Source organism: Lolium rigidum, chromosome 1 (genome assembly GCF_022539505.1).
Source record: "Lolium rigidum isolate FL_2022 chromosome 1, APGP_CSIRO_Lrig_0.1, whole genome shotgun sequence".
Classification (NCBI taxonomy): Eukaryota; Viridiplantae; Streptophyta; class Magnoliopsida; order Poales; family Poaceae; genus Lolium; species Lolium rigidum.
This window is the reverse complement of record NC_061508.1, coordinates 10,370,549-10,384,933: the sequence shown is the minus strand read 5'-3', so window position 1 is coordinate 10,384,933 and position 14,385 is coordinate 10,370,549. Positions and strand designations below refer to the sequence as shown.

The following is a 14,385-nucleotide window of genomic DNA, read 5'->3' as shown; positions in this document are numbered from 1 at the left end:
AGCTTAAAAAATCATATATGTACACTTGGCACACACTAATATACAGTCACAATCTGCTTACACAATATTTTTTACACTTGCCACATGATGTTGTACCCTTCCCTTTTTCCTTGACAGTTATTAAAAAATGATTCCTACATGGGAGGGGCCACGTGGTATTTTGACAGAGGGGGTACAACATCATCGAAATTGCGAGCATGAGGACTCAAACTCGGGTGGGTGAGAAGGCATGAGCCCCTCCCCACCACTAGGCTATGCCTTAGTCTGTTTTCCTTGACAGTTATTAAAGAGTGCATTTAGCATATCTGAAGACAATGCCCCAAATTATACGCGAGTGCAATGATTGTGACATTACCATATTCTAAATTGCAAAAAAAGCAATGTTCCCAACACACTTGGGGTAAATGGTAAAGTGCATTAGTAGATTAACAAATCCAAAGCTGGAGTACCTTCTAAGGAAAACATCAACAAGAACAAGTGTTAGGCCAGGTTGCAACGTTACAAGCTTAGAGCATACTGCTGCTACGGCTAATACAAGCTGCATTTCGTAGCTAGCTTCATGTATGCATGTATGTACTCTTGTCAAACCATTTATGTACACTTCCAACAGTGTGGTTGAACTGTTGTTGATGCAGAATCGGTATCCTGAGGATATTCGTGCTGAAAGAAACATGGTTCCCTCGGCGTCAGTAGTTTCATTGTTTCAGAAACAGCTGCGTGTTAGGCTGGGTTTCAAACTCAAGAGCATACTGCCAATGCTAGCTTGGCGAATCGTCCATTTACGAGTGTTAAGACAGGCTGCAACGTTCCAAACTTAGAGCGTGATACCGCAAATACAGCTGCATCTCAGAGCTGTATGTATGTACGCCTGACGCATGACCAATCAACACTTACAGTGTGCTTAACAACATCTTCTTTTTTACAATTGTCACTATCAGCTTAACAAGATATCTCCTTTTACACTTGGCAAATGACAGGTGTTCATTCGCAATGTCCCTAATGACATTTTTTTACACCTGGCAGGTCAATGCTGTACATTTACAATGATCTTAACAAAACAATTTTGCTACACTTGGCACATCACCCATGTACACTTACAATGTGCTTCACATACTTACTCTTTTACACCTGGGACATCACCGATGCACACCCACAGCGTGCACGTGCATCTTAACAAATTATTGACGCACAATGATATATATCCTGGGGATATTCCTGCTGAAAGAGACACAAATCGTTTCCCATAATTCATTTCCATGTTTCCAAAACACAAACTGAAATCGGGGAGGCCCCCAGCTGGAGGTTACACGGCATGTGTACTTGGAGCTGGCTGGAGCAAACAAGCGTCTTGCGTGCCAGTTATGGCCGTTGGAAAGGGACAAACATTATCGGGGTATTCATGTCTGCTCCTGCTGTATCTCCCTCTTTTCATCAGTATTTCCACAATAATTGTACGCGTAGTACAAGCATAGGGCCGGGGTGTGACCCTAGTGCTCAGATCACATCAGTTCTCCCCAACCTTTGATGTCAGTTCAAATCATGCGTATACAAATTAAAATCACGTGTGTATGGATCTCCGATTGCGACGGGACTTGGCGCCACAAGAAGGAAATTCTTAGTGCAATCCTGTGTCGAGAAATGCTCTGGTGGTGGTTTCAGAAGGGAAATGGTTTCAGGTTGAAATTACTATCTGAATATGCATTTTTGGTGTGCGTTTTGCTGGTGCTGGGTGTGTGGGTTGGTTCCAGCGGTGACATGGGCGCACACACAGCGCATGAGCCAGCAGCCATGATTGCAGCCAGCCAACATGTAAATGTAATGCTTCTCCAACTGAAAATGTCGAGCTGGGACGACGGCGACGACGACGAGGAGGTGACCCTGACCTACCTGCACTGCACCTGCGCGGCGCAAAAAAAATCTCAGAGAGAGTTCTCAAGCAAGCTAAGTGCAAGTTCAGGTGGAGGAGCAAGGAGAAGAAAACTCCCACATGCAATACATTACTATCTGCTCTACCAATGAACTTAGAGAGAGAGAAACAACTGAATTATCATAATCTCTCTCTCTCTCTAGAATTTTCTATCTCTCTCCATGAAGTACTATGCATCTTGTTTCTCTCTCTAGGTCCATGGACAGCTGCCGAGAGAGACGACGGTTGCAATGCGATGCAGGGAAGATGCGTTGTTTCTTTTCCCCTCCCCCCTTTTCATTATTTTTAACCAACGTATATACTAGCTTAGCTTGGGGTACTTTGGGGGTCCTGGGGAACAGCGAAAACAGCTGTCTGGCCGTATGATTAGCAGTTAGCAAGAGGGGAGGGGCCCTTCTCTGCAAATAATGGTAAGTTTCCGGGGTGCAAAAGGACTTTTTCTCCGGCCAGTCCAGCTTCCAAGTCAAAAGGGTCGCCCGCGAACGGCAAGAAAAGCTACAGTGTAGCAGGGCTGGATGGGCATGCCTGCATCATTGCATTGGCTAACCCCTTCACTTTTTTTTTCCTTGATGCTACTACTATGTTGGAATCCAAGACGCCTCTTCATCCTATCTAAAGCCAGCGGCGAGAGCACTTTGGACATTCAACAAAATGAGCATTGATCTTTAAAAAAAATTGAACATCTTGTTGAAAAAAATATAACTTCTCCATCCTAGCTACCTCTTCCTTTTCTGCCTTTTGGTGTGTGTTGTATTTGGTGTGGATCATTATCTGGATAGGGAGATTCGCCCATGTCAAGTGAATCTTGATTGAGTTATGGGCGGTGATGGCGAGGCCTGCTCCTTGTTCCATGGGACTAGTGAGGCTGTCTTGGTTTGTCCATGTGTGCCATTTGATTGAACCGGTTTAAGTTAAGGGGCAGTGCCACCACCACCCACCGGTAGGGCAACATGAATAGCTTGATGCTCGTGAGTGAGCTGCTGGTTAGATTGTTCACTTTTGGCTTCACTCCAGATCGCCTAGGAAAGGAACAATGTAGCATGATCGTACCTTCGATGCAAACAAAGCTGCGTGAGGTGAATTCAGACGTAAAACTCGTGGGACGATTCTAAGTTTTATGATTGATGATGTAGGCATGCATATGTCACTATGTAATAGCACAATTAATGCATTATTAGAAGTAGGATGAATCCACTTGTAACCCCTTTGTTTAGGACTGTTCGTTTTCCTAATTTCTTAATCTTATTGCATCCGCTTCTACCCTTTGTAAGAATTTTTGCCAGTTGTGTCAATGGTGTCTGCTCGTCGGGATGGCCTGGCAAAACCGGGTATAATCTCTTAACCTACCTCTAACTCGGCTCACATCAACCGATCTTAATCATTTTGCAAGAAAACTGATGCAAGACTTGTTGCTCACTTGCCATCGTGAACCTTTTTCTAGTAGAGAAGGCATCAAATAGAACTGCCACCAACTTTTTTTTTCCCGAAGAGGAAGTTAAGAGCCCCTGCCTCTGCATCGAAAAGATGTGTACAACCTTTATTTAAATTTTATTCAATAAAGGTCTGACAACAATGTACATCAAAATAGCCTGAAGCAATCACACAACATCTATAAACTCGACGGTGAGGGAAGAACATGTTATCAATGCCTTATGAACTAAAACACAAACGATGTCCCACTAGCTAGGTACCGGGGGCATCACCGAAGCATCCTATGATGACACGAGAGCGCACATCCTATCAAGTGGACTCTCAGCGTGCACCTCATGCACACACTGAAAAAGCCGTTGCCACGAATGAACCATCAAGTCATCTTAAGGGCATATATTTGTGTAGTACTCTCTAAGCCCGTTGTCGGTGCCACCATGGCGCTAGGCATCACCTTCGACATGCGTGATTCTATTGTGCCATGCCTACCATCGATTCCCCGCTGCACCATGCCACCATGGTGCTAGGCAGCACCTTCGCACTATGTGATTCTACCGTGCCATGCCTACCATCGATTCCCCGCTGCACCACGTCGCCATCTACGCGGTAGATGAAACACCGCTCCACCAGCAAACCCCTTCAGGCATCAATTGTTCCAAAATGATGCCCCAAGAGGGAGAATGGCACCGAAAGTGCCGCCATCGCCCGACATGGGAGACATGGATCTAGGGTTTACCTTGAAACGTCTAAATAGGAGATTCGCACCAACGACACCTTCAACAAGGCAACGACACACGAGCGCCATCGTCGCCGGCTCCAAGCACGTTAAAGCCTGACTCTCACCGGCCAACCACCTCATCTCCAATTTGTGCATTGCATCCTAGAGGCTGAGCTGTGGGAGAGGGAGGTGTTTCCACGCCATCCATTGTTGATCTGCCCGGAGAGGGCAACACTCCATCCCACGTGCCACCGCTGAAACAACATCGCCATGGCCAACCGTGCCACGCCCAAGCCCTAGGGTGCAGTCCAACATTGGTTACTTCAGGCGAGGGAACGAGGAGGCCCGCCTGGCGCTGGCCAGGCTTTGCTCGGTGGTGGTGGCGGAGGGGAGAAGCGGGGTTGGGGGCACTGACGAACGCGATTTATTGGGATCCCTCCCCGTCGCCTTATGAGAAGGACGCGAGAGCGTCACACGGGATCTATCCCAGCTGCATCATAAGTAAGAAAAGAACATCTTTCTAGAAAGGAAAACGCTGACGTTCCCCGGGGGAACAGGGTTCTAATCCTCCGCTTGCATCGTGCGACGCGTGTCCCTGCGGGGCCCACGTTATCTCTTCCCTCCCTCGCCTCTTTCTTCCCCACGAGAGAAACCTCTCCTCGCTGGTTCCCCTTCGCAAGCAGCTCCATGGCTTCTCTAGTGCCACGCACGACCGCCACACCCTCGCCCGCCTCACCTGCACGGGGCCGCTGCACCCTCGTCCGCTGCGCGTGTCCACCTTTCTCCCCTCGAGCTCCTGCCCTCCAGCCGCCGTGCCCTCGTCTCTGCGCCCACGCCTAGCTCCACCGGTCGAGCTTTTGGTCGTCGTAAACGCGGCAGCCTTGACGCCGGCGCCACCTCCCCATCGGCCGCGCGGATCCCTGTCCCGCCGCCGAGGGCACATGGCCTCTGCTACCTTGTGGGGGCACGGGTAGCAGCGGCGGCGGCCGTTCGCAGCAACAACAGCCAGCGTTCGTAGCATAATGGGAGGCCGTGGGTAGCAGCGGCGGCCGGCATTTGTAGCAGCGGCGGCCGGCATTTGTAGCAGCGGCGGTGGCCCTTTGCAGCAGCGGCGGCCGAGGTTCGTAGCAGCCCCGGAGGCCATGGGTAGCAGCGGCGGTGGCCCTTCGTAGCAGCGGCTGCCAGCGTTTGTAGCAGTCGCGGAGGCAACGGGTAGCAACGGCGACCCTTCGCAGCAGTGGCGTCGACCGTGGGTAAAAGCGCCGGCGGCCCTTCGTAGCAGCGGTGGACGGCGTTCGTAGCAGCCGTGTTGGCCATGGGTAGAAGCACCGACGGTCGTTTGAAGCAACTGCGGCCGCCGTGGGTAGCAGCAGCTAAGGCCATTTGCAGCAGCGGCGGAGCCCGTCCTAGCTACAATTGGTTGCCGGTAGTAGCAGCGGCGGCCGTTGTTCGTAGCAGACGAGGTGGCCGTGGGTAGCAGCGACTGTTTGCAGCAGCGGCGGAGGCTGTGGGTCGCGTGAGTCGTCTGCTGTGAGCGGCCATCGATACCGCCCTCGCCGGAGTTGGACGACGGTCGGGGAACGGCAGCCAAGACGTGAAGCAACAACTCCATGGCCCCATGGCCACAGGGGCCTGCGTGTGAACACGGACGCGGGGAATTTTTCATCTCGATCTCGATGGAGACACGCCGCGCTGAGTCAACGAGCAATCCGAGCCATACATACCTACAATCCAACGGTCGCGGACCCGGAGGATCGGGGATTTGATCTCGCGGGGAACGCTCAGCGTTCCCCTTCCAGCAAAGATGAGAAGTGCATGACCCCTCAAATTTTGTTGCGAATATCCATCTTGATGAGTTGAATTATTTTTGGGGGTAGCTAGAGCTGGTCCTCACACCGCCTCTCCCACAACAAACCCTAGGCAGCCAGCAGTAGTTTCCTTGCTCCAAGTACTCTCAGATGGAGTTTAGCTCCAACCCCTTCCCCCTCCTCTCTCACCATGCGGTTCGTGTCCAGCCCGTTGCATTGCATGTGAAGCAGGGCAGGCAGGCAGACCATGCATGGCACACCGCGCCGCACACACATGGTAGGCCAAGCAGCACCCCAAAGCTTTTAACTTGACTCATGCACGTTTCAACGTGTCAGTTTTTTCACCTACAAGTTGCACGTGAAGAAGAAAAATCCACACATGCCGGTGAACTTATTACAGTGGGTGTCATTGCCACGAATAATAACCCTTGGTGACGCGCAGGTGATTGCATCCGTCCATCAGCAGCGGCGAGACGTCAGCCAGGCAAGCATTATCACCACACTATTAATCTCTCAACTGATTGCACTTAGCAATAAGCAAAGCATGGTTGATGCTGTTACTGTCAAGGTGTCAACGAAAACCCTATCCCGTTCCAGGGAGAGCAATGGGCCGATGGACAGCACAAGAGGCAGAGTAGATAAAAGGGGCGGATGGAGGAGGGAAGCAACAAGGTTTCCCCATTGCGACCGATGCAGGCGAGGCAGGTCGCCTAGGGGCCAGGGCAAAGTGAAAAAAATCTGAAATAACAATGGCGCTAGATAGCTGGCTAGGGCATCCGAAGAGGACCATGTCCCGCCCTCTTTGCTACTAGGAGCTGCTACGGATCCCCCTCCCCTAGGGCTCCAACAATAATATGCACTGCCTTATTGTTGTTTGTGACAATACTTATGTGTTCGATTATATTTGGGGGTAGTACTTAGGTTTTAAGTAGTATTAAATTGTAAGAAGACTCTTGTTAACTGTAGTCATATTGTTTTTTTTACATAAGCAGTCATATTGGTTGTTTCACATTGTTATGATACGGTATGTGACACGTAGATTGCTAAGAACGGTTTATATGCAACCTGTTGGTGACCATTTTTCTGGCCTTGTCACATATTTTTTATTTTTTGGCATGAAATGAATATGAAAAACATAATAGATATCTACCACCTTGCTAGCCAACTCATGCTGTTATTATTACTATAGGCACTTCGTCTTGTTTGTTTACTACAAAGCCAACCAACAATTTTCTTGTACCTATTACCTGCATTTTGCAAAATCCATGTCCCTTGCTGGCCATTTTCAGTCCCTACACTAGTAGAAATATGGCCTTTTGCACCGGTTGGTAATGGCCATATGCACCGGATGGCCAACCGGTGCAAACCATCCGGTGCAAAAGGCCCCCCCTTTTGCACCGGTTCGCTTACGAACCGGTGCTAAAGGGGTCTCCACGTGGCCGGCCGTGGGGCGCTCGGCATGGGAGCTATGCACCGGTTCGTAATACGAACCGGTGCTAAAGGGCTGCCGCGGCGTAAAAACGTCCCAAAACGCCGCCGCGGCGAAAAACACTTTTTTGAATTATTTTCTACTCCCTTTTTTTCTTTTTTCAGAATTTCTAATATTTTAGTTATTTCACAAGGTTAGTCTCTAACTACTCTTATCTCTAATCCAATTACTTACTCATGCTCAAACTTCCCGCTCGGTCACCCATCCTCCCACTACTCTAGCACTAGCACGCTTAACTTCCAAGTTCCTTTCCATCCCGCATCCAAGTGCTTCGCGCGCATGTATGTGATAGTAGTATCATATCAATCCTATTAACATGTCGATCGATGTCATATTTCTTTATTGTTCGAATTTCAAATAATTATTTTAATAAACCAAAGTAATGTTGTAATAATAATCTTGAATAAATAAATAAACATTAACTTTATAATTTGTATTATTTTTAATTATTTTTCAATTTTTAAATTTTTTTTTTGCCAAACCTAAAACCTAAAAATTTGAAAATCTTATAATTTGCTAAAAGTAATAGCAATCTTTATGCAGGATGCAATTATTAATTTTAATTTTTAAAAATAAAAAAAATATGAAATCCTAAATTTCTGCAAAAAAACTAAAAAATTCTGCAAAAAAACTAAAATCTTCCTGCTTTAATATTTTCATTTGGAATTTTCAAAATCTAAAAATTAGCTAACCGGTAAACCCCGGTGAATTCGGATGTAATTTTGTCCCACGATGATTTTGATATATTATACGTTTTTTTCGACGTCGTATGCAAAAGTTAATGCGGTTTTACCATTTTTCAAACATTTTTTGCAACAAATGTGAAAATTCAAATTTGTTAATTTTCCCTAATAGTAGGTTGCATAACATACATGAATCTCAAAAGATTTTATTTTTTGAATAATCTATCATTTTCTTCTCTATTTTACAGTGTTAAAAAAGGCGATCCAGGGGGGGTGGAGGTGCGTGGGGAGTAGAAAATTTTTTGCACCTGGCTCGTGCTACTGAACCGGCGAAAAGGGTAGATCTTAGTACCGGTTCGTAACACGAACCTAGTGCAAAGAGTTTGTGGTCGACGCTGCTCCTTTGCACCGGTTCGTGTTACGAACCGGTGCAAAAGATCCCGCACGAACCGGTGCTAATGCCCCCTGGACATGCAGACCGCACGAACCGGTGCTAATGCACCGGTTCGTGCCAAATCCGGTGCAAAAGCACTTTCGAGGACAGGATAAAAGCCCTTGTTTCTACTAGTGCTATCATAGAAACTAGTAGCATCGTAAACTCATGGAAAATTGATTGTTTCAAATTTTTTGCATTGCCACTTCTTAAATTTTACATGAAAGGAAAATGAAAAAGTATAATGAATACCTATGGTTTTTCTCGCCAACTCATACCCTGCGTTGTTTTTTGTACACACTTCGTCTTGCTTGCTTGTAAACTACAAAGCTAACTAACAATTTTCTTGTACCTATTAGCCACATTCTACAAAATGCCAACTTTGTAGTACGTCCCTTGCCAGCCATCTGTGGTCACCATCATAGAGTCTACTAACATCCTAAACTCATCAACCAAACCGATAGGAATTACTCTGTATTTACACTCTCAAAATAAACACTCACGCGATTACCAAAGACTACCTTACCTCAAGCTAGTGTACAAAATCAAAAAAGTGAAACTAGGGAACCAACAAAATCTGTTATAATTCTAGGTACAAGTACGTCACATGTAATAGTACCGATCATTGATATGTATCGTGACACCGAACGTCGCACTCGTCGGCCCAGCCAAACCCTAGGCCAACTCATCAACACCAAGCAAAGAATAGTGTGCAGCCCCTTCCCTCATGTGGCTTTGGCTTGGTCCCCGTAGCAAAACCCCACGCCCCCATAAAACCAGCCCCTCCTTGGCTGGCTCCAATGGCAGAACACCACTCCACTCCACAGCTCTCCTCTCTCTCTATACCCAGAACCCCATTGCATTCCTAGGTTTCAAATCCGCCACCTTTTCCTCTCCCTCTTTCTCTCTCTACCGCCACCATAGCCGAACCCAAGAACTCCTCAAAAGAACCACTGCCCTCTCTCTCATAGCTTGCTCTCTCCCACACACACACAAGCTTGGTGGTAGCTGCAGCTGCCGCGCGCCGTCCTCTCTCTCCCTCACTTGGTAGCTAGCAGCTGCTGCTTAAAGAAGAAGGGGAGGAGCAATGTCGGAGCAGCAGCAGTTGCCGCAGCCTCGGAGCAGCATGAGGGAGGCGCTGCAGAAGGAGGACAAGGAGAAGGCGGCGGCGGTGCCGACCAAGGAGAAGGCGGCCGTCCCGCCCCCGCCCGTCGCCGCGCCGCCCATGGCCAAGAACGGCGGCAAGAACGGCGGGAACGGCGCGCCGCCGGCGGCCGAGGAGACCACGAGGGAGATCCAGGTGGTCAGGGAGGCGTACCGCCAGCCGGCCGCGCCCGCCTACGTCATGCCGGAGGAGCCGCCCGCCATGGTGGAGCTCGTCGGCTGGTACCTCTACGGCTTCTGCTCCTACTTCATCACCCACCTCCTGCTGCCGGTGCTGTTCCCGGCCATCGTCACCCAGGTCGCCTTCCCCAACTCCGACTTCACGCCGGAAACCAAGTACATGGTCAAGGGCGCCTCCTGCTCCATCCACGAGATGTCCATGTAAGCATGCCACTCCCCTCCCTCACTCCCCTTCTCTGTTAGTATCTTCCCTAGTCAAGCTTTCATTTTTCTCTGTTGTTTGAGTTCTTGTTTTTTTCTGCAAGATTTGGGGGAGGTTTTTAGTTCGTCTCTTTCACAAATTTGGTGGATTTGTTTTCTTCTTCGTGTAGTTTCTCTTACCTTGTCTCTGTGTAGTGAGCTTGTGCTAGATTTGTCTTACAGTAAAAAATTTCTGGGGAGCAGTAATGTTTTCTTTGGGTTTAGGGAACTTCAAGCTACTGGTTTCTCATGTGAGCCTGTTCAAAACAAAAAGGGTTCTTGTTTTGTTCTACCAAGGAGGAAACATGGTGTTGCACCTTTGTACAGACGCTTTCTTGCCTTGCGGTTTTCTGTCTGTTTTGGCCCCTTCTCTTGCTTCATCTCGTGATCTTGTACTTCTGCTCACTCATATTATTATTTTTAATTTATTTATATTTCTGCTACTGTGTTCAAGTACAAATATATGATTTTTCCCCTGCTTACCTGTGGGCGCGTTCACGTATGGCGTATATGCAAAAAATCCTAGGAGAAATAGGGTGTGATACCTCAGAGATTCCATGTTTCCTTGTGTGCTCTCAATTATTATCAGTAGCAGATAAGAGATTCTGGTGCAAAGATCCAAAAGATGGCTACTGTTTTGGCCCTAGATAGATAGCTCAGTGAAGCTATTTCCCATACCCTCATTTTATTTATTTTCCCCAAGATTTTCTCTCTTGTCTATATCTAACCATATTAAAACTGCACCTTTTTTGTCAGTTTCTTTTTGTTTAGCCCTGCCCTGTTGAGGGTCACATGATTTCTTGGGAGGATAAGGTCAAACAAGAGATTCCCAAGGGTGCCCTGTGTAAAATCCATTCAAATTTTTTTAGGAACGTTGAACATTTAGGCTATGGGATAGAAAAATGGAACGGTACTTGTAGCAGACAGTGTATGCCATTAACTGTGAAAATTTATGAGGAGGCCCTGTGTATATCATTGAATACGGCCTCTGAAACCTGCTTCCATGCCTCAGATAGTAGTACTCCATGTTTGAGCTAGCTAGTACTGTATTTCAAGTTCAAAGTTCAAATTCTACTAGCACAATTTTTTTCTTTTGTGATGAGTGGTGTTTTTTGTAGGAGAAAAAATAGCCATGTAGGAGTGCATTTTCTGAGGCATATAGATCTAGTGCATAGCTGGGGGTGACTACATTGCTTTTGTCTCACTTTTGATAGAACCAAGAAAATGAGTGCACAAAAGCAGGCCCATGCTTTTGCCTCTTCTCTTTGGCCTTTTTTTTTGCCCTTTTGAACAGGAAAAGAGGCTCATAACCGTTGTGATTATGCACAAGCTCTTTGCTTTTACTCCCAAAAATGTTGGTTGATGTTGGCTAACTGCAGGTCCAGCTAACTGGTAGGTACAGCATGCCATGCTTAAATTGCATAGGGCCAACTAACTGCCCCTTGATGGCAAACAAGATGTTCGTTGATGCATGAATGTGTGAACATTGACACCCCAACCCACTTCCTTGTAATCAGTAAATCTTGCATCTACCTTTGCAAGTTTGGCACCGTAATTTTCAATAGGCAATTCTTTAAATATTTGATCTGAACTACAGTTCTATTTATATGTACTTGCAGTTCTTTCTTTGTACAGTTCAGTCATGCACTCTTTACTTCTACTGCATGTTAATGTCATGCACCCGAACCTCCAATGCTCACACCATGTTTGTGAATATTGACCAGGTACCAGAGGCTGACCAGGCACTCCATTGCCATTTCTGACTCCAACATGTCACCCCTGGGCTGGAGTGCTCTGTCATGGGCCATCGGCATCCTCATCGTGGCGCCGCTCCTCACCCAGGTTGCGCACCACCTTGACCGTGGCCAGTACCAGTCGCTTATCCTCATCGCTGCCACTTCATTTGGCTCATTCTTCTGCCTCCTCACTGGCTTCTTCAAGACAGTTTGGGTGTTCCTGTTCTACATTCTCTTCATTGCCGCGGCTATCATCATTGCTGAGGCTGTGCACACCCGTAATCTTGGGCTGATGATCCGTGGGCTTGCTGCTCATGACTCAGGCAAGCACCTTGTCCTTCGCCGCCGTGCTGCTGCCAGCCAGCTCAGTCTGTACTGCACCGCCATTGGCGGTATCGGGGCAGCGCTCATGGCCGCATTCATGTACCACATGCTAAGGCGCACTGACCAGCTCACTGGCCTTTGGGTTGTCTCAATCTTCAGTGGCCTTATCTGGTTCATTGGCATCTGCCATGGTCTCTTCACAAACAGGCCCAGCAGCTCATCACCCACCACAGCATTTGAGCCCAATTTTTTCACCAAGCTCAGCTACAGCATGACCCTTGCTCGTTACCCACAGGCCATTGGAAGCTTAGTGGCAGTGTTCCTGTCATCTTTTGCCACAATGTGCATCTTCACCAGTGGCACTTTGTATGCTATTGGCGGTGTCTGCATCAAGCCAGTCCTTGTTCTCGTTCTATGGATCCTCTACTTCCTGTTCCCGTTGATTTCGCTTCCACTGCTCCATCCAATCCAGATAATCATCCGCGCTGATGCAGTTCGTATGCAGCTGCTTGGGTTCATCATCGCCCTGTTTGTGTCGGGTGCTGGGTTCTACTTCAAGAACCACAGGTGGAGGGCTGCACACATCATTGTTATTGCTCTTGTCCAGAGCACAGCCAATGGTATCCTGCACTCATTCGGTCGCATCTTGCTGCTCGATGCCTCACCGCCAGGCAAGGAGGGCGCATTTGCCATCTGGTATGCTTATGTGCGCTGCATTGGTGCGATGATCGGTTTTGCTGCCGCATTAGCTGGCCCTGGGCGCGCAGGAGGATCGTTTGCTGCTGCATTCCTGGGCTGCTTCCTTGGCATCATTGTGCTCATCTTCGGAAATGTCAGCAACATTGGGGCACTGAAGGCCGCCGGGCATCTCAAGGGAATGGAAGACGATAAGAGGCTGGGTGAGAAAGGCGAAGGCATGAGTGCAGTTGCAGATTCGGGCGAAAGCAGAGGGAGGGTATGAACATGATTGCATTGGGTTGGTTCTTTGGGAGGAAAGAAGATTGCATTGTTGTGGAGGTTGTGTTTGTGAGAAGAATTGTTCTTCTTTCTTTCTTGTTCATGTTTCAGTGACACTTGTTAATCCGGTGCTTTGCCCGTTTGATGCATGATTATGTTGACATAGTGGTAGAGGGAAGTGTGCTAGTAGCTGTTAATGTGTTATTTTTTGCTTGGAAGACAATTGTAACTGATGATATGTTCCTTGGTTCAAAATCTCTAGCAGTCATGCTTCGTGATTTCTGTCGAAAATGTGATTGTGTAGAGTGAAATAAATTCATCTGGTGTAATCTCTAGTGTTCCTTTTCTCACTGGTGTACCATAGCGGCTTCCATATGCACCATTCACTGTGGTACCTTCATTTGCAGCTCTAGTGGTGTCCATCAATATATTTCCATGGAAAGGTTATAAACCACCTTATACATCAGGGCAGGTTCACTGGATGTTTGTGTGGAAGGATACATCTTGTCATTATCAGCATCACGGGTTGGGTTTAGTACCATTTTACACCGTGATTCCAAGCTAATGACATCTGTTCTGCCAAATGATGGGCTGGTGCCCTTTGCAATTGCTCTGGCCAATAACTCTTGCCAAAGGATGTGCTTTATTTGAACTACATGTGATGTAAATTCTCGTGATACATTTTTGTATACAAGCTGATCATTACATAGCATATTGTAGTTGAACCCATGTGTTTAAACTCTACTCATGGTCTGAGATAAATACTAACACCATGTACTTAAAGCTCTGTTCTTTTTTTCTTTTCTTTTCCTTCTGAACCTGACACATGCTGCATCATTTGTCCATTTGTACAACAGATTACCAGCAAAGCGTTAGCAAAAAAAGAACAGCATCATGACCAAATTAAGCAACTGTTGTTACCTGATCTTTCAGAGTCTGTTGGGTTGGGAGGATAACTTTCTTCCATAAGATGATCTTTCTTCGTTGTGTTCTTGTCTTCACCTGCCCAAAAGAATCTCTCTGCCTCATCTAACGGTCATAAAAATGTCAAACGCGTGGTTCCTCCCTAATCAACAAAGTAGGAGAAAAAACCCTTAGATAAGAATGCAGTTATTTGAACTTTTTAATATGAAAGGAAAAGGTAAATAAAAAGAGGAATAAATTGTGGGAGTAGGTCGGGAGGCAGACGTACCAGTACGCATATATGGAGGTCTACGGAGCTGTCCATGTCCACAGCCGCCTCCATCTACACATCTAGTCGTATTAATCCACTTAATCATTTCTGATGCACTACTTCA

At 47.2% G+C, this 14,385-nt stretch overlaps 1 protein-coding gene across 1 annotated transcript; it reads left to right on the top strand.

Annotated features, from left to right (window-relative positions):
- The first annotated feature begins 9,319 nt into the window (after positions 1-9,319).
- On the top strand, positions 9,320-13,433 carry LOC124684902. The gene is made up of 2 exons (XM_047219164.1): positions 9,320-10,031; positions 11,795-13,433. Exons 1-2 carry the CDS (start codon positions 9,574-9,576, stop codon positions 13,089-13,091), a joined length of 1,755 nt encoding a protein of 584 aa, XP_047075120.1. The 5' UTR covers positions 9,320-9,573; the 3' UTR covers positions 13,092-13,433.
- Positions 13,434-14,385: the final 952 nt, after the last annotated feature.